Here is a 25,866-nt window from a genome sequence, read left to right on the forward strand (position 1 = left end):
CATTATCTGATGAGGTTATTGTTTCCCTGGTGGAATGTATTAAGAATCTATTTGAGCAGCATGTATGTGCTGCAGAGCTTCCAGGTTTCTGGTGTAGACTTTCTTTCAGTTTTGCCTGAGACTTCTCTGCTTTGCTCCTTACGTTTCTGATTGAGATTTTCAGGTACCTAGTGGTATGAGTTTTTAAATGTGTAATAGCCAAAGTGCTAGGAAGATAAATGACCAATGATGTTATTCTTCTCATTGTTGAAGCTAGAAACTGTTAGTAATACTTAATAAAGCAGAGTATCAATTAGTATAGGTGGACACTAACAATTTCTAACAGTGCTCTTTATTTTGCATATTGGAAGTAGGGTTCTGAGTTCTGGTTCAGTCAAGATGTTTATCTTAGCGCTTCAGAGAAGTGAAGAAAATTAGTCTAAAAAGCTTTTGAAGGATTTTTAAATCTTACTGGTATAATGCTGATATAACTACTGTTGATTGGTAAGAGAAGAAAAGCTTCTGAAAGATACCAATGACTGCATGACATACCATGTCAAAAGTGCTATGTAGAAAATTTATTATGTTAAAATGCAAATACTATGACTTTTTCTGTCAGCCTGTAGAAGCCTTATGTGGAGTGACATTGTAAGGTCTTAATGTTCTAACAATTTTCTCAGCTACTGAAGACTCCAGATTCCTCAGGCTGTATCATGATGCTGTACCCAAAGTAAACAAGTAGTGTATTGCTAGGAAGATCTTCAGATTCATGTTATACCTAAGATTACAAAAATACCATCTCTTTTATTGGGAGCAGAAAAATCTGTAACAGATTTTCAGTGTTCTGCTGCTTTCATACAGTTTTCAGAAGTTGGCCACTTTGAGTTAGAAGACTTGTTTGAAACAAGTTCAGATGGTTTGATACTAAATTCCCACTTTGCCATAAGTATTAGGCTCTTTTGTTGTTGCTGTTCAGTTAACATATGCTGTAGCTAGGTGATCAGGAAAAGAAAGCCTGCTAGGTATAAGATATGAAAAAAGTTGTTAAACACAGAACTATATTTACTGGATCTCATGGTCGGTAAACAAGTTGCTGTAACTTTTCTGTCTGCAGTTTAGCAGTAAATGTTTCAAACTACAGTGATTACTTTTGTGACATTATTTGAAAGTGTTGAATGGCACTTCAAGTAATGCAAATTGTGGCTTGACTGATACAATTCCTTTATCTTTGATAATAGCTACCACAGTTGTCATTGTGCTAATATGTACACCACAAAGTTTCCTGACATTATGAAGTAATTTTTGTATTGATATTTTAGGTGCCTTTTTGGATTGCTCTTTTGGTAATTACCTTTAAAATGTTTGTCTTCAAGTGAAAAACTTATTTTTATAGTGTGGCTTTTAGTTTGTGTGCTTGTTGATTTAGTTTTGGTATTTTATGTTTTGAATGAATGCAGCACAATAGAGCAGCAGGGGCCTTCTTCTTCAGATGTTCCAAGCACATCTCCTGTACAAAGATCTGTAATACATAAACCATTCACACAATCACGAATTCCTCCTGATCTGCCAATGCATCCAGCACCAAGGCACATCACTGAAGAAGAGCTTTCTGTCCTAGAAGGCTGTCTGCATCGCTGGAGGACAGAAGTAGAAAATGACACTAGAGGTATTGCCACAAGCTGGAGAATGTAGTTGCAGTTGGAAAGGATTTATGGAATTTGGAAGGGAGATAAATAGTCTTAATGTCTATGTGTGTGCTGAGCTGTTTGTTTCACACTTGTAGAATTGCCTCGAGAACATAGGAAGGGAAGTCAGTTACACATCTTAGTAGACTGGAGGTGTATGAAGTGAAGATGCTGAGCATTTAATGTAGTATGCATTGACGTTCTAAAAAAGGTTTCTGTGTGCATGGTAATGGAGAGAGCAAAACGGAAGTGGGATCCACACTGAAGGACTGTCTGCTAATGCATTCTAGCTGTCAGTGTGATAGTGGGCTGGGCCTGTGTTGTAACTTGATGTTCTGCAGAGATGTTTAGGGCAGAGTGGCCCCTTCAGTGAGAAATAATCCAGCTCATCTCTGAGCAAAGTCTTTTTGGAATGGGTAGACCTTATGGTCCGTTTTGATGCCTTGGGGAAAACTAATGAAGCAGTTTTTCCAACAGGGGGGGAATTAGTTGAGCTTTAGGAAATGAGCAACAGTGGATCACAAATCATTCTGTCTACTTTCTCATTCGAGATTTGGCATTTGGCCTATAGGAAGTTAAGCAGATGCAGCAAATGTGAGATGCACCTTTGTTTGAGGCTTTAATGAGAAAAAATAAATATGTAGCCTGGCACAATTATGCAGCCTAATAGAAAAGGATTTCTATTCTTATTTTTCTTTCAGATTTACAAGAAAGTATATCTAGAATACATCGGACAATTGAATTGATGTACTTTGACAAAACAATGATCCAAGTAAGTACATTTTCTGCATCAGATAATTAGATGTTTTTGTCACTTCTACTAAAATTCTTAGATGCTAGAGAAGTGAGCAAGTATACAACTGTTATATACAGTGGCTTGAGAAATTTCTTGGAAAATCATAATGGGTTTTGCAAGCTTTCTAATTATGCACAGTTAGATGAAAGACAACATTATTTTACACGTGACATGAGATGCATATAAGGTGACATACATAAGTTTTAGCAACTTTGTGATGAAAAACCAAAATAGATTCCATCGTGTCTTTTGACTTGAATGCAGAACTTTAGTTTTCATACAACGTTAAAATTTTCTCACCCTAATTCTCCCTGATTGCTAGGTAGTCTAATTTCTTTATAGTGGTGATACTATTATTTTTTTATACTTTATACTCAATGTTTATTGCCATTGCAAATTCCAACTTCAGTACTGAGTTTTGGGAATTTACAGCTCCTGCTTTTAATGAATAATGTAGTTATAATAATCATTAAGTTAATGCCAAAGTGAATCTCTTTCTTTTTTAATGTTTTGGTTTTTCTTTGTTTGTTTTGTTAATCTAAGGTGCATTTTAGGAAAATTCTTCTGCTCTGTAATCAAAATAGCAGTTTTAGAATGCTTTACTCTGGAACTGTGGCTCCTGCAGCATTTCTCGTGTACACATGTTCATGTTCCCTCACTTAGACAGGTTTTAAGGGTAAAGCTTACTTCCTCTGTTACTTTCTGTTAGTAGCAAGAGCTATTTTCCTTCCAAGGTAGATCTGTTCAGCTTAGTTTTTCTTGAGGTGCATTTTCAATTTGTACACAGTTTGTTCATGGCAGCTGAACTTTGATGCTAAGAGTTTCAGGCAGACTGTTCTAGATGGCTTTCTTTAATCTTGTTACTGGCAGGCTTTTTATTTTTTATTAATACTTGTGACAGGAAGGCTACGGTCTATGTAATGTAACACTACAATGAAGTAATTTGTTGTTTTCACTCTCAAATAGCTACCCTTTGTTGGCTGATATTTTTATAGGAGGAAACACATTTGGATGTACTCTTCCTATAACTAGGATAGGTCAACAATCATTACACTGAAAAAATTAGATTGTTTAGTAAAACACTTTTTCCTAGTCCGTAATTGTGTGGTGTAGATTAGGTTTTATTTTATTTTGAAAGAAAATTCCAGAAATAGAGGAGGATGTAGTTCTGCAGAGGGTCTTTCTGTGCCACACCTCAAAGCAGCAATATGTGTTGCTAAGTGATTGTTAGGGGACTTTTTTTCACAAGTGACTCAGGACATCTGTAGTTTCCTTAGAATAAAAGGAGAACATGAGGAGAAAATAAGGAGCTTCTTAAGTAGTTCATACAAACACTAATATTTATTCTGCAAATAGAAATACTTTCCTTAAAAAGTCTAATTTTGTGTTTCCAGACCTTATTGACTCACAAATTAAAAGCTCTTTCTTCCTGTAATTGTTATCATTTAGAGGAAAAGATCAATACTGCAAATCTTCTGCTGGAGAATGGAAGAATATTAAGCTATGCTGTTGCTCAGGTACATAGGGAGGCAAGGGAAAGGAGACAGCTATACGCACTCACCTCTTTGCTGTTGTGCCAAAGTACCCATGCAGATGAAAAAGCTGAGCTGCAGAAGAGTAACCTTCACTTCTAGCCCGTGATTTCAGACAGGTTCAATAGCTAAATATTCCCTTCGTGACAAAAATTCTTTATTTTACTTCATCCTCCTGAATGAATAGACTTCATCAGCTGCTTATTTCATTCCGCTTTTATCTTCTTCCTTCCATGAATGTGCTGTGGGGGAAAATGAGGTGCCAGTTAGTGCTAGAGAAGCAACATCTAGTCTCAATTTGAACTAAAGAAAGCTTCATAGCCTGTTTTCACTCTTATGGTTCAAAGAACTCTGTTGTATTTAAAGAGCAGAGTTGACATCAGTGGTTGTTACACTGATACCGCAGATGACTTCAGCAATAACCTGTATGATAGGTTACGGTGCATGTCTTAAAGAAGAAACATTACCCTCTGTTTTCTAAGTTGGTAATGTAGAAACCAAAAGGGGAAAAATATACCCAAGTTAGCTTGTGATAGTGAAGAGGATTGCTGTAGTGACTATTCACTGAAGTTGCTTGGACTGGTAGCTTTATCCCCTTACGCTGGTTTTGCCATTCAAACATGTAACATGCAAGTTCACTGTCAACTGGATCGGGTAAAGTCATACAATCAGAGATGTCACAAGTGCCATTTGAAAATGTTGCTCGTCTAAAAGTTTATTGTTTCTAATCTTCCTACTCTTCTTAAAATAATAAGCTGGCCAGTGGTGCACACTGTGAAGTGTTCTTCATGTCAGCCGTATTGTTACCATTGCAAGGATGCCATTCTGATTTTCATAATTTTTTCCACCAGGCTGCTATTTTGGTTTGGGGTATGTTCTTTTTGTTTTGTTTTGTTGCTCTGATATATCTGTTCTGTAACTGCATGTGAAGAGGGTATTTAAGTTCCATTTCTGTTTCGTAAGTAGTAAGTGTAAGCTGTGAAGCTTAATGCACTGTTTGCTGGGTCTGTTGCCCTTGGCCTTTAATTGTCACTGGTATATAGCGTATTGTAAGAGATGCCTGTGTGTATTGAACTTGCGTGTCCCTCAGTCACAAAGTCGGGGGGGGCGGACATTCCTGGAAACTGAGTGTGGATGACTGCCAGCCAGCCCTCCAGAGCTAGAGGAAAGTGAAAGGATTTAAATTCACCTGGGATTGTACTGTTCTGTTTTATAACGAGGAAATTTTATCGCTGAAGTCTGAAGAGACTTCATTTACCATTTTTAATTAAGATCTGCATATGTTTATATGCATATACATGGACTTGCAGCCATTTTAAGAAAACTTTCATGCTGTTTTGATGAGATGTTAAAACCCCCCAGCACATTCAGATTTAAGGATTTGCTTGATTTTCTTCTTGCGTTTGAGAGATTTACCGTGTGGTTTGGTCTCTGGGATGACAGTCTGTTTGACTTTAGCTACAGTGCAGTCAGCCAGCTTTGCAGTTCAAGGGAGGTTGCAAGATCTTCAGCATTTCCATATAGTCTGAAAGAGGTTGATGAGGTTAAAAATAACTTCAGGGAGTTTAAGTCGTAGTTGGACATGTATTTATGGTTACTGATTACTTTGGTGCTTAAATGATATGTAAAACAAATATTTACTACAGTTTTTTAAGTAGCCATTTTTATCTACAGTACAGACTGTTACTGCAGTAAAAGTTGTAAGGTTTTTCATCCTAGCTAAGCTGCTATCATTCAGGCGTGCTGTGCATAGCAGGGAAGATTACTTTTTCTGTTATGTTGCTTGTACTGTTTCAGGAGGTTAAAACAGGCCAATCACTATGATGCTTGTAAAATGTTTCTAAGTAAGGAAGCACTCACTCTACTTCTCTCTTTTCTTCAAGTTTCCAGTGACTTAAGTAGGAACTAAGTATTCCATTCCTCTTTCTTGTCAATGAACACATGTAACCTGTGATACTTTTTACATTGGTCCAAAAAATTATCTTCCTTCCCTGCAGGAGGATAAAGAGAGGACCACTTTATGTGCTCCAACCTTCTTTTAGCAGTGCTTTAATGATACACTTGACATACTGGAAAAACTATTGTAGTTTTCACTTGAAGAATTACACCTTTTGGAAATGGAAGTACTAAAATCTCAGTTACTCCTTTAAATAAAGTCACTTTATAGCACATAGAAATCATGAAGTTTATAACCTTGAATTCATATATACCTTACAAAATTGAGTATCAAGTTATTGAGTCAAGACTGGAGCAAATCACAGATGCTCAAGACTGACATATTGAGTTTTTTTCCAGAGATAAAAGAACAGTAGGAATATTAACAAATTATCAGAAGAGGTTACCTTGCAGTAAAGATGGCAGACCACATTTTTACTGCAGGCTTACTAATGTATATAAGATCTCTTTTAACTCATAATGGTAATTTAAATCATTCAAAGTCATTTTGCATAATGGTTTGCTGATTTTAGCTTTTTGGTTTTCCTCTGTAATGTTTTGATCCTCTTTATTTCTGTTACATTTAATGTAGCAATTACTCTTGGTGGGTAGTCAGAACAAAATGCTGATAAGGAGAGTTGATTTTTTTTTTGTTTATTTTCTTAGGTTCCTTATAGATTGCATGCTGTGTTGGTTCATGAAGGTCAAGCTAATGCAGGACATTACTGGGCATATATTTATGACCACCATCAGAACAGATGGATGAAGTACAATGACATTTCTGTGACAAAGTCAACTTGGGAAGAGTTGGAGCGGGATTCTTTTGGTGGTTACAGGAATGCCAGCGCATATTGTTTGATGTATATCAATGATAAGGAACAATACTTGATAGAAGGTAATGTTACGGTTATGTTTTCAGCATGATATAGAATTACTGAATGTATTGATAAGGAGAGCTTTCTCCTGGTGGACTTCCAAATTTTTGAAATGGCTTTAAAAATTATTGAAAATTCAGTTTATACTCATCACTGTCAGTCAGATTATTTCTGCAGATTAAATAATTTATTTTCAACTTTCAAATTAATAGAGATAATTTCAGTGTTTTTGCATTATTAAGAGAGCAAAATTAACTAAGTTTGCTAATTTCTAAAGATTTTGGATCATCATACGCTCAGTGTTTTGGAGGTGTTATCTACTTAAGAGTAGAATAGAAATAAGGAAATGCGGAAGTAACCCTTGACATTAAAATCTTCTTTACTTCATAAGCTTTGGAACTCAAAGGAGCTTCACTGGAGAATGGAAACATGACACTTTTTGCAGGATATTGAAATATATATAGCATAGCCATACCTACCGTATGTTAAACCAAAGAAATTTATGGATTTGGATTTTTTTTTCAGGTCATGTAGTTATATGTGATTATAAGGCTCTTAAGGAAATATTTGGAGGGAATGGAAAGGCCCTTAGTATGAGTTTTATAGGCCCTGTGAATGTTTGCTAGGAGGCTGAATGAAAATGGCCAGATTCATAGAATCATAGAATGAATCCTAGAATGGCTTGGGTTGGAAGGGACCTCAAGGATCATCAAGTTCCAGCCCCTTGCCACAGGCAGGGTTGCCAGCTGGTAGATCAAGCACTAGGTCAGGTTGCTCAGGGCCCCATCCAACCTGGCCTTAAACATCTCCAGGGATGGGGCATCTACAACCTCTCTGGGCAACCTGTTTCAGCACCCCCTCACTCTCAATAACAAATGACTGAAAACTTTAATGTTCCTGTCTGTTCAGGGGGAAAAGGGTAGAATGTGCATTTGTTCAGTTTTAAAATGAAAACTTGACATTTCTGTACTGCCAGATTAATAGTAGACTTGCAGCCATCAGATTTATGAGCTCTGTAGTAAGTTGGAGGCCTGTTTGCTGGGGGAGCAATTAGAGCTGATTCATTCCCCAGTACCTGATACTCTATCACAGAATCATAAGGATTGGAAGGGACCTCTGGATGTCCAGAAGGCTTTGTTGTTCAAAGTTGTAATGATCTGATGATGCCCAAGAATTTGTCCAAAGACTGAAAGAACAGTAGCAATGCATTCTATTAGCAGAAGAGTGCCCAACAGATGTTAAGAAAAGTTAAAAGTAAGACAGTTTGGGAGATTTGATGTAGTATTACCTGCTTTAAGTAATTAACTTGAGAAAATTTAACATATTTTTTTGCTCCCTATTGTTTGTCTGAAATATAATTTGTATTTTACTACAGAGGAGTTTAACAAAGAAACAGGACAGATACTTGTAGGAATGGACACATTGCCTTCTGATCTAAGGGATTATGTTAAGGAAGACAATAAACGTTTTGAAAAAGAACTTGAAGAATGGGATGCGGAACTTGCTCAGAAAGCACAGCAGGAAAAATTGCTATCTCAAATTCCCAGGGCACCAGCACCCTCACCTGCTCCAGGTTAGCTGTTTCTACTTGTTTGTAAAAGGAATAGAATGAAAAATCATTGGTTTGCGTTTAAATTCTTTGGCTGCTTAAAAAGGGAAGAAATACTAATTTGTGTAATCTTGAATTTTAATTATTTACTTGACCAAGGTAACTGCATTTGAATTTTAATCTGAATTTTTTTGCATTTTATTTTGTTATTTTATTTTGCCTTTTCCCTCCCAGTTTTGTGCTTATTTTTTATTTTGTGATTATTTTGCAAAGTGAAAATACATCTGGAAGTCAAGTGTCTGCAGATCATTTAGTATACAAGTATACTGCTAAAGTCTACTTAGACCCTCATTTCTTTTCTCAGTTGTCCTTAACGTGATTGAACACCCCTTACTCAAGCCTTAATGGATCTCTAGTCAGTACAGGTGTATTTGTTCCTAATGTAAAATTATGAGTCAATTTATATGAAAGTGTTCAAGATGTCATGAGACACAGACTGACGAAAAGTTGGATTTGTGAATGATGTGACCTACCCTGCATCTTCTGTGTGTGTTACCTTATCTATGAGATGATGATCCAAATAAAACTGATGAATTCAGAATTCATGCTTCTGTTAACATATGGAATTATCTTATTTCTGTCACTAAGTTCAAGCAGGAGAACCAGAATATTTAGAGCAGCCGTCAAGAACTGATCTTTCAAAGCACTTAAAAGAAGATTCTGTACAAGCGATCAATAAAGCTTTAGCTGAACAAGAAGATAGAGCTCCAGAAGCTATAATGGATACGGTGAGGATATTTTCAAGCTTGAAATACCTCTTTCTTTTATTTTGCAAATGCAAAGGATAATAGCTCCTCAAAGGTGAGGGGGAGGGGAGGAGAAATAAAACTGAACTAAAATGTATTTGTTCTTCAGGGACTCTGGAACACTACAAGTCCATCCAGAAAATGTGTACTATGTTAATGAACGTAGTAGAAGTAAAATACTATAAGAAGATGTACTCTGTGATTAAAGTACTTGCCGAAAGTACAGTATATTGCTCAGGTGACAATCGTATTTGTGCCCACCATCAAACAACTTTTCAAAATGTTAGGTGGTTCAGTTCATTTTAAGGAGTTAAAATTGACATTCCATATTAAAGACTTGAGAAATGCCACTTTAAACATTGATTTTTACCAGAGTAATTTGAGAATGTAGGTTATCTTGAAAGAGCTGTGGAATTTAAAATAGCCTTCCAAAAAAGAGATTTTTCTCAATATTATGTTTATGGAAGAGAGCTCAACAATGGTCAAGAAAATCTGTAATATGATAAAGCTCTTAGTTCAACAGTATTCTGTAGTTTTAGTGCAAATTCACAAGTTTATGAAAATTAATTTTGTGATTAATCAGATGCATATGTTAAAATGCTAAGAAGAATTACTGTTGGGTGATACTGTTTTTACTTCGTCTGAATAAATATTGAGAAGAATTGGAAATTAACTACATCATGAACTGTTAGAGAAACAAACGTTTAAGTCCTTTCTTTCAGCAAGTATGTTTTGCTTCTCTGTTTGAATAGCCAAAGTATTTGCCAAAAAAAAAAGTCTTTTAAAGTAACATATTCATCTGGCCTGCAGCCATGTCCCAATGAGTGAGACATGCTAAGTGTACAGTATAGCTTCTTTAGACGCAACTAGTAACAAATAGTGATACACAGTGATCTGAACAGTTCAGATATGCTCAACATTTCAGATGTACTTCCTAAATTCTGATATGAATTCTCTTTAGACAAAAACAGTCTGGGTCCAGATAGCTTTGGGGCCAACAGGAGTCTTTTTAAAGCTGTTGAAATTGATGTGACAACTTGTTAGCTTTTCTACCTGAAATGTATTCCATCCCTTTCTTCTGTGGTGTGAGGAGAGCAAAGGAGCACGCTTTCCCTGCTAAATCAAAATCAAAACCAGCAGGGAAATTAATCATGTATTAAGAAATACTCTACCACTAATAATTTAGGCTACTGCATACTCGACTTTGTTGAGTTCTCAGAGCAGAGACCAGCTAAGGGGGAGCCTGCTTAATATGAGTTACCTCTGAGGGGGTAGCCATGCTGATATCCAGGTCATGATAAAATGTCTTTCCTGATGCTATCCTCTTTCTAGGATCTCTGGGTATCCTCATAGTGCAATGTGGAAGATTCTTAGAAACTTGATTATGTGGATCAAGCTTTTCTGCTTAGGCTAGATGTTGTGCACTATCATCAGCCTTAGAGCTTTGCAAGACAGTGGCGGGGAAACCACTGAGTGAAGCAGAGACAGGCCTCCTTATTCCAGTTTTTCTGGTTTCTACTGCCTTGTTCTGCTACAAAGGGAATGGCTATAATAAAAACAAGAAGAAAAAAAACCCACTACAATAAAACAACCAACTAACCAAACCCAACAACACAAAAACAAACCAAAATCCCACAAACTCTCTTATTTACAGCATCATTATGCTGTTAAAATATAAAGCTGTTTGCTAGCTAATCTGAGGCTACTCTATTAACGTATAAGAGCTACCCTCTGTTTACCTGAATTCAACTTAGATAGAACTATGCTTCCTTTGCAGTGTATCATCACAGTCTTTAATTATTCTGCTTTCATCTGCATTCTGACATGCAGTCACATATCCTTTTCCTCCACTTTTTGTTTGTCCATTTTGGACAAAGGAAAAACAAAATCAGAACGTATAACCACCATGATTATAGGTTACTCGCCGCATGGTCATTTGTGTCCATTTTCTGCCCTTTGTTCTTTTTATTTATTTGTTTCTTTGCAGTCTTCCTTTGTATTTCTACAGTGCTGGGTGTAAATGGATACTGTGTGCGTTTCTGGAATTTTTGTTAGAAAATAAGGCCATTGTAATTGCTGTAGAATAGCAGCACAGCATTCTTTCTGCACTCCGTGATTGCTTAGATTAGAGTCTGAAGTGCTGCAAGTGTTGTAAACTGGCGATCATAAAGTGATAGACCGCAGTAGCTGAGATCATTTCAGTTGTTTAAAAGCTTGCTTTAACATAAGAATTTCAGTGACTAACGTGATCTTTCCTGGGTTTTCCGTGCAATTATTTCTCTAAAACACAGGCCGGTTGAGTTTAATGCACCTTTAAATATTCTAATACCTTAATGTTAGCCTTTGACTTTCTGCCATTTCTTAGCATGAATTCTTCAGATACCTCAGTTATATTTAGTAACTTTTTGGTAGAGTGTATGACAATATGAAAAGAAATGGTGATTCACAGACTCATCCTTAAGAAAAAGTGCTTTGAATTTGGAGCTGTTGCTACAGAGCTGCAATAGTGGCATACTAGCCTATGAAGATGTAATTAGTGAATAAAGGAAAAAAATGGAATTTTTATATAATTCTACCTTAATTGTAAAATGTGCTACTTAAAGTAAACTGTAAGTAATTAGAGAATAAAAGTGATATTTATCATTTTTGTCAGAAATGCACTTCAGCCGTGCACTTCATTTTGTTTGATCAGCCTGTTAGTTTGCGTCTCTCTGTAATTTTCTCTGCTGTGTGATTCCCCCTCCCAACACACATACTGATCATGATTTTCTTCTGCAGAGCTCTGATAATGCCTCAGCTCAACCAGCTCCTAACCAGCGAGTTGTAGAGGTGGCGATTCCTGATGTAGGGACTTTTGTGATTGAGTCAGAGGAGGGGGGTTATGACGATGAGGTACATTTGATTGCAATTGTGTGCACCGCTCCTACTTGGTGCTTTCTTGTGCTGCCTGATGAGAATTTTTGGCATGTTTGCACATCATGGCACCTAACAAATTTGTGCATAACTATACGCTTAACGATTTGTAACCGTAGCGTTGTCTTAATTTGTAATGAAGTTTGAAAGGAAAGCACTAGCTACTCTAATTGGGCACGCTTTGCATGATACTGTGTACACTGGAGGTATATTTGTCTTTTTAGCTGTGGAAGTTGAATGTTTGTGCTAGGCCAGATAGTCTTTGAAATGCTAGTGGTGGACTGTGGACTACTGCATTATTTAATAAGTATCAGGATAGTGAGTGGTGTTCTTAATGTTTGTGCTTTCTTGTCAGTCTGATAAAGGTAATGTTCAAGTCCAATCTCTTATTTGCCAATGTTAAGCTTTTTAGACTTTAAGGATTTAATTATCCATGGAAATAACCCGAAACTGATATGGCTGCTGGAAGTGACTTTTTTCCAAAGCTTAACAAAGTAAATTGTTGTTGTTGTTATTTTTTTCCAATTCAGACACAGAGTTGTAAGTGTCCCTGGTACTATTTGAGGAACAGATGATAGCTGCATTATTGCAGGAGACAGTATTTTCTGCTGGCCTGATTTAACAACAGAAAGCAGTGCTGCCAGGGCATCAAACTGTCTTGCCTTAACACTGCAAATTCCATGTTTGTTTTGGTTTGGGGTTAGAGTTGATGCAGCCCATATTCTCAGCTGTCTGAGCATGTGTTATTGGTAGGCTATGATAAGCTTTTGCTTCACTGCATAAATGGATATTTCAGGAAGTTCTGTCCCGTGATTATGAGCAGTTGCAACTGAGAGTGGGGAATGGGGGATAAAATGATTTAAATGACATCATCACACTGAGTTAGTCTTCTCTGAAATGTGCTGTCTCTACCTTTAAAGACATGCCTGCCTTAATTTTTGAGGCACTGTTGTCCACGTGCCATCATTTTTCTAGAGGATGCTAACTTTTTTCATAATTTTACTGTTTCTTTTGTAAGTGTGTTTGCTTTTTTAATGCTGTTCTTATGTGTGGGGAAACTTCTGGAGAGTTTAGGGCTCTTCATCTTCTCTTCTTAAAGGCCAGCTATTGTTGGTGTGCCAGTTGTGTTAGCTAGACTGGGCAGGGAAGGAAGGAGTGTTTTTCCTTGCTCACAGATATCAAAGGGAAAAAGCCTTTCTGAGTGTCCTACAGGTATCAAATTGTTTGTGTATAACTGATGTGAGTAGCTGTGAGATGTGTTTTTTATGTTTGGTTTTATGTTTGTTAAATGTTTTGGTTTTGATTTTAAATATTTGTCTGGAAATGCTTCAGGGACCAATTGTGATCGTAGCAATGAGTCCATTTACTTCAATGTTGAAAACGGTATGAAATACACAAAGTGTAGTTCATTATGTTTGTGTCTGGTATATATGAAGTGTGATTGGATGATTATTTGAAACAGTTTATTCTATCCTTTGGTGGCCATGTGGTAGCACTCATTCAGTATGAAATTCCTGATGGATACTAATGCTGAACCAATGCATGCTCCTCTCCTTGGAGGTTTTGACCATGTACCTTTTAAATTGTGTTTGACACACTTGTTCAGTTTTGTTAAGCTTCCTTTAAGTCATATGTTTCGCAGTAAGAATATATACACATGCCGTGATTGATTTGCAGAACACGCACAACTGATCTTGTATTGAAACGTGCCATTTCAATGTATGCATGCCTTAAGTTGCTTTTTTATCTTGCATGAGACTAAAAGCATATTGAATTTAAACCTTAAAATATTAATCATTCCAAACTTTTACCTTAAATCCCTTATGGCAGGTCATGCTGACCCCGAACATGCAAGGTATTATCATGGCTATAGGTAAAGCCAGGAATGTTTATGACAGGTGTGGGCCAGAAGCAGGGTTCTTTAAGGTACAACTAACATTTTCCATTTTTTCTCTGACTTTTTTTGTTAGCTATACCTTCTCCCTTCACCCTTTGATGCATATTAAGACTGTTCCAGCATATATAAGTATTCTTCTATGGCATCAGTCTTCCATTTAAATATTAAATTATATACTTCGCTAGGGAGAAATAACTATAGCTATTTCCATCTTGTTTTAGCAATATGCTGCCTTAAATTCAATAGCTTATATACCTTCTTGTATTTTACTTCTTAATAAGAGCCACAAGTAGCATGAAACCTGGATGTGTGATCAATAAGAATATGCATTTTTTCCCCCGTTCATAACAAAAAGTATGTCTTCACTAGACTGCTTGGAACATCAGTGTTTCCACCAAGGCACATCAGTATTTAGTCACTTGTTTATTTCGAAGAACCATTCTTGTTTTATCCTCCTTAAAAGATTTTTAGTAAATCATAATCATTTTATTTAATAGCATTGATATCAGTACAGTTTATTTATGCAGTGTTTTATTATTGGGAAATGGATGTTACGCTCTTTGTGGTTTTTAGTCTACACGCTAACTAGATTAAGGAAGTTTTTTAAGGAGGAAGTTTTTCACACAGAGGGTGGTGACGCACTGGAACAGGTTGCCCAGGGAGGTTGTGGATGCCCCGTCCCTGGAGGCATTCAAGGCCAGACTGGACGTGGCTCTGGGCAGCCTGGTCTAGTGGTTGGCGACCCTGCACTTGGCAGGGGGGTTGAGACTCGATGATCTTTGAGGTCCTTTTCAACCCAAGCCATTCTATGATTCTATGATTCTATGATTCTATGATTCTATGATTCTATGATTCTATGATTAAAACATGCATTAGTTTTCTTAAATACACAAAATTCTGAACATTTTAGCTTGTAATCTTTTGAATTTTCAGAGTATAAGTGAGGGAATTACTTTGACATGTTGTAGAATCCTCTCAAATGTGATGTTTTATTTTTAGCTGCTGGAGGAGAGGAAGAAGTTTCTTGCCTGTCCTCGAGTAACATTCTGTTTTCTATTTAATTTTTATGATACAGTTATACTAAAAGAAAACATTTTGAAACCCCCTCTGAAAAACAGCCAAATCAAAACAAAAAAACCCACACCTCTTTAATCCCTTGTTATGGAAAAATTTAATTCTCATGTTTGTTTGTTTGTTTTTTAATTTGTTTTTTTATTATTTTTGTGTCGGTTTTTTTTTTAAATGGATATTTCGAGAAGTGTTATGACCGTATTGCATTTGCCTCTGTTAAACATGCCCACCATCAGGCATCAAAGAGACAACTGCTGTAGCCTTTCTGTAATGAAATAAGTTTTGTTTGGGATTCAGTACTGTGTTTTCAAATTTCTCACTTAATGACAAGCTGTTTTAATTAAAAAGCAAAACAAAAAACCCATGCTCATCTGATCAAATCAGACTTTTTTCAGAAAGGTTAATTACACTGATTTATTTACTTATTTTTAATGTGAAGTGTGTTTTGATGATGAAAGCTTTTTGATGAAAAGCTCAGTTGAAATGTGGAGCTTGGGGGCAAAATTTGTCTTTGAGAAAATGTTTTTAAAACTGAATTGTTGTAGAGTAGGAACATCTCCTTACTCATTTTCTGCTGAATCCTGTTCAAAGCAACTTAGCATTGCTGAAACGTGCTTCGTTTTTTGAGTAATATATTAGCCTGGATGTTTGCAGATGAAGTGATTCTACTTAGTACCAGATGTAGTATTTTGAAATGTCTGAGGTGAAATCCCCTCCTATTCCTTACACTTACTATAAAAGGTTCTGTGATATTTTTATACTGCTGTACTCTGGTTTTGTTCGTGTGTTTGTTTTTTGTAACAAGTGTTTACAAAAGACTGAAGTTTATTTCTGTGGTGTGCCTATTTAAGTGTAATACAGGTAAAACCCATTTGATGAGAGTCATTGTTACTACCAAAGTTTCATTCTTACTTTATGTCTCAGACTTCAGACTTAACCTAGTGCTAAGCAACTAAGGTGTTTATCGATCAGTCCTACTCTAAACTTTATACACAGTTCCTTGCAGTATGTTTGCCTTAAGATCTTTATGTAACATTCTCAGTGAGAAAATTAAAGCTTATAATACCTTTTTCTTCCACTCATTTTTCCTGTATTCTGTTTAAAGGAATAATACTGGTCTTTTTCAGTATATAGAATTTATGAATCTGTAGCATACCATTTGATTTTTTTCTAAATATCTATTTGAAATTCGAGATTTTCTTGCATTTTTCCTGTTTGAGTAATTCTCTGAATAATTAAATGCAAAATAGCAGTAGCTTTTTGTTTTGTGCCTGCCCCAGAAAAGAGGCTTTAATAACTTAGTTATCTATGTTGGTTTTCTAATGGTAGAATGTCTTACGATGTAGAGAATAGAAACACTATTTGTGACTTTTGATAATTATCATTGGTTCTCCAAAACGTTTTTTTTTTTAATAATAATGTATATCATTAGTATTTAAAAATATGATTGCAGAATGTTCTCTTAAGTTTTAAAGTTCTCCACACACTCTCTGTTTAAGCCTATATGAATAGTATCCTACTCATGTGTTCAGTCTCCAAACATGGTGTTTCGTGGTAGAGTTTGGTAGCCCAAATTTCCAGTAGTTAAGAAATATTCTACTGCCAGATATTTTAACATAAAGGGATTTGGAATATTGAGTAGGGCATTTTCTGCCTGGTTTGTAACTTTATTTTGTCTGTATATGATATTGAAACTATTAATGTGTGAAGCTACTGTGTTAAGTCATTTGTTTCAAGTTGATAGTAATGCTAGCCAGCAATTTGATCACCTCTGTATTTTGAGGGAGAAATTATAGAATATATTAAGATTTGTCACCATTTTCTAATTATTTTTCTTGTTGTTGCTCTTATTTGTGCTGTGTAGTTTCAGTGGATAATTTCTAATGGACATAACAGATGAGGTTTATTAAAATCTAATGTGCTGGCAAAGTGAACTCTTCCTATAAGCTCTAAAGTTGACCTAAAATATTCAGTGAGGAGTCTGTCTTTGCCCTATGGGAGGCTTGTACTAACAGTACTGAAGTATTTTCTTTAGAGATCATGCAACTTGGTTTTTGTTGTACAACTTTTTCCATTCGGACTTACTGTTTTCAAAATCACACGTTCATTAAACTTTACATATAATTTGTTTTATTTATGTATTTGCATTTCAACTATGTATTAGGGGTACTTTTTGATCTTAAGAGATTTTAAAAAAATCCTTTAAGTAAAATGTCTGTTATACTGCTTTAGGACAGTACACGCTTAAAGAAGTCTCTTTGGGGACTGGATAAACCTCTCAGGGTGATATACTGCAGAACTGGGATTGCTTTTGAAGTGCAGGTCCACTTGGGGTTTTGGCAGCCCTACCTGGGGAGAGACAGGAGTAACTTTACCATTTCTCTATTTATTTTTTTTACTGTAGTTCAGACTCACTAGAGGGGTTGGGTATGGAATTGTTAAAAATTCTTTTGTGGTCAGTGGGCCATGGGCATGAGTTGTTCCCAGTGTCTGAAATGTCTGACTGAAAAGCCAGAAAGAATAATGTATGTTTTTAAAATTATTTAGGCAATTAAATTGGAATACACGCGACTGCTAAAATTAGCCCAGGAAGATCCACCACCTGAATGTGATTACCGTTTGCGTCATGCAATAGTTTACTTCATCCAAAACCAGGCACCAAAGAAAATAATTGAGAGAACGTTACTGGAACAGTTTGGAGATCACAATCTTAGCTTTGATGAAAGGTAATAAGATCAGCATGTCTCTCTTCCTGTGCTTGTGAGCATTCTGTGATGTGTAAAGACACACTTTTATATTCAGATATGCATGTAGTGGAAAGAAGAACAGTTTGTAGATTTGGCTTTATCTTTTAGTTAATAACTTGAAAGTATAAAATGCATAGAGGAATAATTTTATAAGAATTCTAATCTTTATAAAAATCTCTATAAAAAGAGTAAACAAGAAGTAAAGTTTTTATTGGTAGGAAGTAAGGAGAAATCCTCACTGTTGCTCCCAATTGCACACAGTTCTCTGTACCTATTTTTTGGGACACTGTAAGGCCATAAAATCTGGCCTAAAGGCCACCAGTAGAAAACAAAGCCTGGCATTTCTTAAAGTGGGACACCAGCCTAGATGAATAATTTATTTGAATGCAAGACAATGTCTCCTATTCTTGAAATTCCATGTACTTATTAAAAAAATAAAAATTGAAGGGTAGAGAGTGTTTGTCTGACTTCTGCTTATTGACAATTGTAAAATCTCTGTTTCTAATCCTCTGATCTTACTTTTGCAAAGTAAGCATTGGGGAGCTTCAAGCCATCTGAACTTCAAATTTGAAAGAAAAAAATGAATAACACAGCAGTTTAGTTAAATAAAACAGGAAGTAATTCTTAAATGGCATAGGTGTCCATCACATGTACTTGAAAAGTATGCCTTCTGCTGATTATACAATATATAGTAGAAATCAGATCTTCCACAGCGTTTCCATGCTGTTTTGTATAAGGCTGTACTCTATACTGTTTGAGTTTGCTGTCTTTGTATAGATAATATCCTTTGAAAATTTCTTTCATGATTTCTTGTGGCTTTTCATAAGGTGCCGTAACATAATGAAGGTTGCTCAAGCTAAGCTTGAAATGATAAAGCCAGATGAAGTAAACATGGAGGAATATGAGGTCAGTATTTCTTATGCTGTAAATTAAACTGTAACTTACCAATAAGCTGAATTTATCTTAGCAAATTTCTTTCTGTCTTACACTCAGAAGATGAAACTAGTTCCTGAAACATTATTTATTTCCAAGAAAGCTGCTTTGACCAGTTGATCTAAAGCCATTTTTTCACATCTGTAATTCCAAGGTCAAATTTGACTTCAGCCACAGATACATGTCAAGTTTGATTCTGTCCTTCCTCCCTAACGTGCTTTGACGTCACTAACAGTATTTCATAATTTAACACCATGTGAGCCAATTGGCTTTATCTAGTCAGAAACTACTTTGAGTTGAAGGAATGAAAAGGATCTGAGGCTAACCTTAAACATCTAGAGAAATGGGCCACAGGGTTCAGGATCACATTTGTGTTTTTCCTTCAGCTTTTTTTGCATCCGTTCCCATTCTCTTATTAGCACTAAATTCTTTCATTTGCTACAACCATATATTACCAAGTTATGCATTTAATTTTTCCTCCTGTGCTACTTAAAAAAAAAAAAAAACTTTGAAAAAAGGAGTAAATCACAGACGTTACACAATTTTGACTTCTTTTTACCAAAATACTTCATCTCATATTTAAAGCTAAATCTGTATCTGTCATTACAACATGAGTTTCAATTCTGTGTGATACTGTTCACTAAGGCCTCTGAAAAGGCCTTATTTATACCCTGAGTGGATTCCAGTGTACCACTTACACCTCACTGTTATGCATGTAGGTGCAAAACATCTTGCTCAGGAGGACTATGGGAGTAATCTTGCTCTGAAAAACAACAGCAAAAAATGTCTACTTGTCATTTATGTTTACCAGGTTTAGAACCTACAGTAGATGTTCCTACATTAAAATGTGCCCTCGATGGCTGGGAGGAAAGAACTCTCATAGTGTTGTGTTTTTAGGCTGTGCAAGGCTCAATATCTTACTGTTTTCTGAAAGGCATTGCACAAGTAGAATCAACAATCCTGGACTTAGCTTTAAGTGAGGGAGTGGGAGGTGTCTTCTTCCCTTACAGATACATGCCACGTTTTAGTTCCTGAGGCAGATAGTTGGTGATTACTCCGAAGACTATATCACTGATTGTCCAGTATAGTGGATAGACATTTCGTGGAACCTTACTCATGCTTTTTGTGTTGAATCTGTAGATGGCTGTGTATTGTGGTATGTTGCCCCTTATTTAACTATTAATGAGTGATTAAAATCTGGTTAACCAACTGCAAAGAACACAATCTTTTCTCATAGAGCAGTCACCTGTAAAGTGTATTAGTAGTCACTTTCTGTAAGTGGTGATACAGCGAGATAGGTGTTTTGCTCCAACATAAATATCGCCACAGTCTGAAGTACTCAACAAGCTATACAAGCCATTTTGGGTTTTTGTCACTTCTTACTGAATGTGTTCAGGTTTTTGTCAATTTTTCTTTCTTAAATGAAACTTAATATTGAGTGTATAAAAAAGCTTTCTTTCACTTTCCGAGTAAATAGCTGTGTGTAATGAAAAGAAGAAAAACAGTCTATTAGCCTCTCCATTTCGGAGGGGGGAAAAATAGTGAATCTCATAATTCTGACTGTGGTTCTCCAAAAAAAACCTTTCTATTCCTTTCAGTTCAAATGGTAATGCATTCCTGTGTTTTGTTTTTTGTTTTTAATAAAAACCCCACCTGAAACTCATCTAGAAATATTGTAGGAATTTAAGAATCTTATTTTTAATGAGGGAGGGGGGATTCAGACTGACTTTTCCCACATACAAACTTAATAGGAGTCCTTATCACTTACTGTGAGTATTCAGCACTAAGTGTATAAAATATTTGTATTTCATGTTTGTGGATGAAATTCTATATACCCTTTCTTATATGCAGAGATGGCATCAAGACTATAGAAATTTCAGGGAAACAACCATGTTTCTCATGGTAGGATTGGAGTTTTTCCAAAAAAAGAGGTAAGTGGTAGTATAGAACTCAAATGTGATAGAGTGATTTGAAGGCAAAATGTAACATTGATAAAGTAAAAAGTTTTTATTAAAATTAAGAACTGTTTAATGTGTTCTTCAGTGTATTTAAAATCTATTCAGTTCATTAATTTCTTCAGTCTCACATCTTGATCAGTTTCCTACAACTTCCTACTTTCAATCTCCATTTCTTCTTCCCTTATCAAGCCACAAACTCTTTTCAGTGGCCCACAAGCACTTGTATTTCTCCTTCTCTCCTACTCTGAATGGTCTGTGTATTCCTCAGACATCTTTCTTCTCTTGTACCGTATGTGCACATGTATGTGGACCTGGATAAGCTCGAGAAGTGAGCCCACATGAACCTAATGAGGCTCAACAAGTCCAAGTGAAAGGTGCCGCACCTCAGTTGATGCAATCCCAGATAAGTGTACAGATTGAAACACGTGGAAAACAGCCATGCAGAGTAGACCTGGGGGGTTCTGGTGGATGAAAAGTTTGACGTGAGTAAGTAGAGTGTGCTTGCAGCTCAGAAGGCCAACCGTATCTTGGGTTGCATCAAAGGAGGAGTGGCCAGCAGGGAAAGGGTGATGATTGTCCCCATATATTCTGCCCTTGTAAGGCCTCATCTGGAGTACTGCATCCAGGCCTAGGGCCCCCAGCACAAGAAAGACATGGAGCTGCTGGAGTGGGTCCAGAGGAGGGCTATGAAGATGAGAAAAGGGCTGGAGCACCTCTGTGAAGAAGGGCTGAGAAAGCTGGGCTTGTTTGGCCTGGAGAACAGAAGGCTCTGTGAAGACTTCGTTGTGGCCTTTCAGTAATTATTTGGGCTTATAAAAAGGAGGGAGGCTGACTTTTTATGTGAGGGGATCGTGACAGGACAAGGAGGAATGGTTTTAAACTAGAAGAAGATTAGATGTTAGGAGGAAATTTTACTTAGAGGGTGCTGAGGCACTGAGACTGCCTGGAAAGGCTGTGGATGCCGCATCTCTGGAGGCGCTCAAGGCCAGGTTGGATGGGGCCCCGGGCAGCCTGAGCTGGTGGGTGGCAGCCCTGCCCTTGGTATAGGGATTGGAACTAGATGATCTTTGAGGTCCCTTCCAACCCGAGCCATTCTGTGTTATCTATATGCCAAACTTAGTTTCTTGTCTGTCTGTTGTGTAGCAAATTGCTTCATATTTCTCTTTCTTGTCTTGTATGTTTCCAAAGAAAAAAGGCTCTAACAAAATGATAATAACGTACTTATTTCTGTAACAAACAATGTGTTTATGTAGTGGTTAACACAAAGAGCCCATAATTTTGGTTTGCTACACTGTATTAGTAAATGTTAGTACATTTACTAATAATCTAAATTGGCACATCCTACTCTGTTAGTATTAAACAGTTTGTATACAAAAGTTGGTCAGAAGATTGCCTGGCTTAATTGAAAAAAAAAAAAAAAACAGTCTGGTATTGTTGGATCCCTTAAAGGGGAAAAAAAAGACGTCAGTGTGGTGTGTAGGAATCCTGTTTCTCCTGGCCATTGTGCATGCTCCAAGCATGAAGTTCTTCAGGTTCCTTAACACTGGCACTCCAGGATGACAGCTTTGGCCACAAAATTGCAGTGTTTTCACTGTTCCACTTCTTACCGTAATATATTCTACTTGGGCCAGCGGGAGGGAAACAAACAGAAACCATAAACAGGTTTCTGTTTGTGCTGAACAGTATTTTTGTTATGGCTCTCTTGTTTATAAGTTGATTTGAAAAATTTGAGTGACCCAGTTAGAAAACAAGACTATAATGACCAGTTGTACACTCTGATGTTGGTCAGAAATGTGAAAAAATACGATATTATCAGACTCATCTAACATCCAGGAATTGTAGTGTTCATTTCCTTTGGCAGTAAATGCAATTTCATAAATAATTCAAGGAGTATTTAATACAAAGACACTAGGATTAGAGGTAAATGTGCTTTAAAGGATGGGTGAGGATCAGGTATCCACTGACTGACTTTAAAGGTGTCTATCAAAATTACACTCCTATTACAGGTTCCCAAATGCCTGAGGTAATTACTGATGTTTACAACTTGTTATACTCTTAGAGGGCAGTGCTATTGTCCATATTCTGAAAATGAGACTGAACTGATAAACTCTTCTGATTTTCCTTCAGTCTTCCTTTAACTGTGAATCATAAAATGTAGCTTTAAATATTTATGAAAATATAGACTTTCGTAATTGAAAGATGACCTTCAGTAACGGGACTGTTTTGAGGTTTTGTTTTTTTTTCCTAGAAACCCATCTCCCTAAATTGACAAACTTTTCTTATTTGAAAAGTCACTAATTAATGCCTTTTAGCAGTAGGTCTCTAGATTGAGCAAAAAACTGCCCTTTACTCAGGGAATCTGATTTTCTTAATAGTGCTATGCTGAGCAAACACAAAACAAACATTAAAAATGTTTTTACCTTTTCCTTCTTCCATGCTAATAGCTTACTTTTAGAGGAATTGGTACTGGAGTGCTGGGCATGGAAGACTGCACTTTGAAGGCAAAGGAAACAACAGTTTCTCAATATTTCTGAAAATTACCTGGAATGGTTTTTTTGCTCAAGTTTTTTGCTGAAAGTACGCATGACTTATGAGTCATGCCTACCTTCAGAGTTCACTCATGATCCTTTATGGTGGTTGACAAGGCCTTTTCACTGCAGGTAAAGAATTAAAGGGTCTTTGAGGCATACCTTCTCTGACTGTACTATTGAGTAGGAAACTGCTGTGGGTGAGGTGAATGTAGTCAACTAAAGAACCTTGGCAAGGCTTTTGCTTGTAGCTTCTTCTTGTGGTAGTGACTGAAAAGTAAACAAACTCTACACCTTAGCAGTTGGATTCTGATTTTTTTGGAAATAGCATGATTTTTCAGCTTTGACACATTTTTTTTTTTGTAAGCTGTGTTAAAATTTTATTTATACATACCTGTACTTTCCAGACTCTAGACCCAGTGAGCTCCATAATTCTGTGAGAGATTTTAAGTTCAGACTTAAAAAACTGGAACTTAAATGCAGTTCATGTGTGAAAAGCTAGCATCTGTTAGCTTAATTTAAGTTTAAGTAATATTCCTGGGACTCTCAAGATATATAAGATATTTGAGCTTGGCTTTACAAAAATAATGATGAAAAATGCCCAACCTTCCTGTGAGGTAGCACTATTGCTGGTTCAGGTAAGGATTACACAACTCCCAGACAGAGCAGGAAAAGAGGATCTGGGAATAAGGCTGCTGCCAGGTGCAAGTTTTTAATTTGGATCAACTGAGTTGTTGACACTGTTAATTCAACCTGCAGATCCACAAATAACTGAACCAAGAATGAAAAGGAATAGAAGATCCAGCTCCTCTGGCTTTGTATCCATCAATCCCAGTTTCTTGCAGTCATGTTTTTCACTATCTTCCTATATTAACTTTTCTGCCATTTAGTCAGTTGCGTTGGTTAGTGGCTTGGAGAGATTTCATGAGCAGAAATAGACTTGAGGGCTATAGGACTTCTTGCTTTAATGAAAACAGTTCTTCATTTTGAAGACAAAAAGGCAGAGAGTAGCGATTGTGCATACATCATATATTACTCAAGTAGGAAATAGTTAGGATTACAAGAAAAAATAGTGGTATTTGAAAGTAAAGCTTTAAGCAAACATTGCTATTTAAAGTAACCTTTTCCCTTCTTTTTATGTTGTCTTGTTGGGAGGCCTTACTGTAAGTCTTGAGTTTGCCTACTTTGGAAAATTCTGACATGTATTTTTCATGTATCTTGTGCTCTGTGTGCTCACACATAATTTTTAGCCACTTTTAGTAGTTTGATGTTTTGGTAGTTTAAGCCCTAACCTTGACCTTCTGTTCTCACTTGGAGTGTATAATATACTGTCTTCTAATACTCCATTAGAAAATTTATCTCCCTAGATTTTTCTAGTTGTTTGAATAAAAACGAGACATCTAACTGCTTGTTTGTAAGATAGTTGCCTGAACTGCTTTCAGTGGCTGTCTGTCATAACTGGGTTTCTGCAAGTCAGAGAATTAACAGTTTAAGGTGTTTGCTGGAAATAGTATGCAGCAGCGTGACGGGAGATGATTAATTGGGGCATGATGAGATCTCTGTTGATTATTATCTGTTAGGTTCTTAGGTCATCTTTTACTCATCCTTTACCAATTAGGCATGTATTTATTATCTGCATTTAGATTAAAGAGAGAAGTGCTAATAGAGTGCTGATACTTCTGATTTTGAAATGCTCTTGTGGCATCTTCCATCACTTTAGACTTCAGTATTCCAGAAAAAAACTTAGTGAGGCTAAAAGTTCACAGTTTATTTTTTAGATTAATTTTTATTGCTCAGGCATAGAATGCTATCAAGGTAATGGCAATAGAAGATCAATTCTAATGTGACATAAATACATGCAGGAAAAAATTAAGTTTTTATGTATATTCAATGTTAATCCAAAGCCATTTTTGAAGCGGGTGAAACAATATAGATTTATTTCAGTGAGCTTTGGATCAGGCTTCATGTGCAAGTCATCTAGCCCGATAATAAAATACATTGTTCTAATGTATACAAAAGAAGAAAATATGTGGTAGAAAAAGCAACATTATGAAGAGATGGATGGGGAGGGTTGGATTTACAGTCAAACAAGTAAGTGAAGTTACATATCCTCTGAAGAACACAGTAGTTAACTTGAAATAGGTGTTATCTGGATTTGATCTAACAACTCTGTTTCTTTACTTTGCTTTAGCTATATGGAAGCCTTGCTCTACCTTATCTATGCTTACCAGAATAACAAAGAACTCTTGTCCAAAGGCCCATACAGAGGGCATGATGAAGAGCTGATATCTCACTACAGACGAGAATGTTTGCTAGTAAGTGAAGGGTGAAATATACTGCAAAAGTTGAACCTGCCACATAGCTTTAACAAAACTTTCAGACCATGTTGCCATATTTTTTAAAAAAACAAAAAACCAAAAAACTTTCATAAAAAATTACAAAGATTTCAGTAAGAAAAAAGTGAGAGGAAGAAACGGATGTAGTGAGAATAAAGATGTGTTTAAGTAATCAGTTTCTTTATCATTGTAAGTTGTGTGCTCACTGCCATTGCGTCTGGGCTAGGTAGAAGCAGCAGTGGGTGAACAGCAACAGTATTGGTGGGTGAACTCGCAATGTTACTGCAGTTGGACAGGGACACAAATGTTTAGAAAAAGGTATCAGC

At 36.4% G+C, this 25,866-nt stretch overlaps 1 protein-coding gene across 2 annotated transcripts in view; it reads left to right on the top strand.

Moving 5' to 3' along the window:
* The window catches only part of USP25 (ubiquitin specific peptidase 25), a 92,603-nt gene that overhangs the window by 64,676 nt on the left and 2,061 nt on the right, over window positions 1-25,866 (top strand). Inside the window, exons 14-24 of one of the 2 annotated variants that reach the window (XM_021403404.1) lie at window positions 1,437-1,645; window positions 2,366-2,436; window positions 6,594-6,822; window positions 8,178-8,375; window positions 9,000-9,139; window positions 11,936-12,049; window positions 13,901-13,996; window positions 17,586-17,764; window positions 18,613-18,691; window positions 20,570-20,649; window positions 25,396-25,519. In XM_021403404.1, the coding sequence (XP_021259079.1) occupies window positions 1,437-1,645; window positions 2,366-2,436; window positions 6,594-6,822; window positions 8,178-8,375; window positions 9,000-9,139; window positions 11,936-12,049; window positions 13,901-13,996; window positions 17,586-17,764; window positions 18,613-18,691; window positions 20,570-20,649; window positions 25,396-25,519 (1,519 nt within the window). The remainder of the gene's footprint in view (window positions 1-1,436; window positions 1,646-2,365; window positions 2,437-6,593; window positions 6,823-8,177; window positions 8,376-8,999; window positions 9,140-11,935; window positions 12,050-13,900; window positions 13,997-17,585; window positions 17,765-18,612; window positions 18,692-20,569; window positions 20,650-25,395; window positions 25,520-25,866) is intronic. The other variant, XM_021403397.1, reaches the window with a different exon arrangement.

This window comes from Numida meleagris, chromosome 1 (genome assembly GCF_002078875.1).
Source record: "Numida meleagris isolate 19003 breed g44 Domestic line chromosome 1, NumMel1.0, whole genome shotgun sequence".
Taxonomy (NCBI): Eukaryota; Metazoa; Chordata; class Aves; order Galliformes; family Numididae; genus Numida; species Numida meleagris.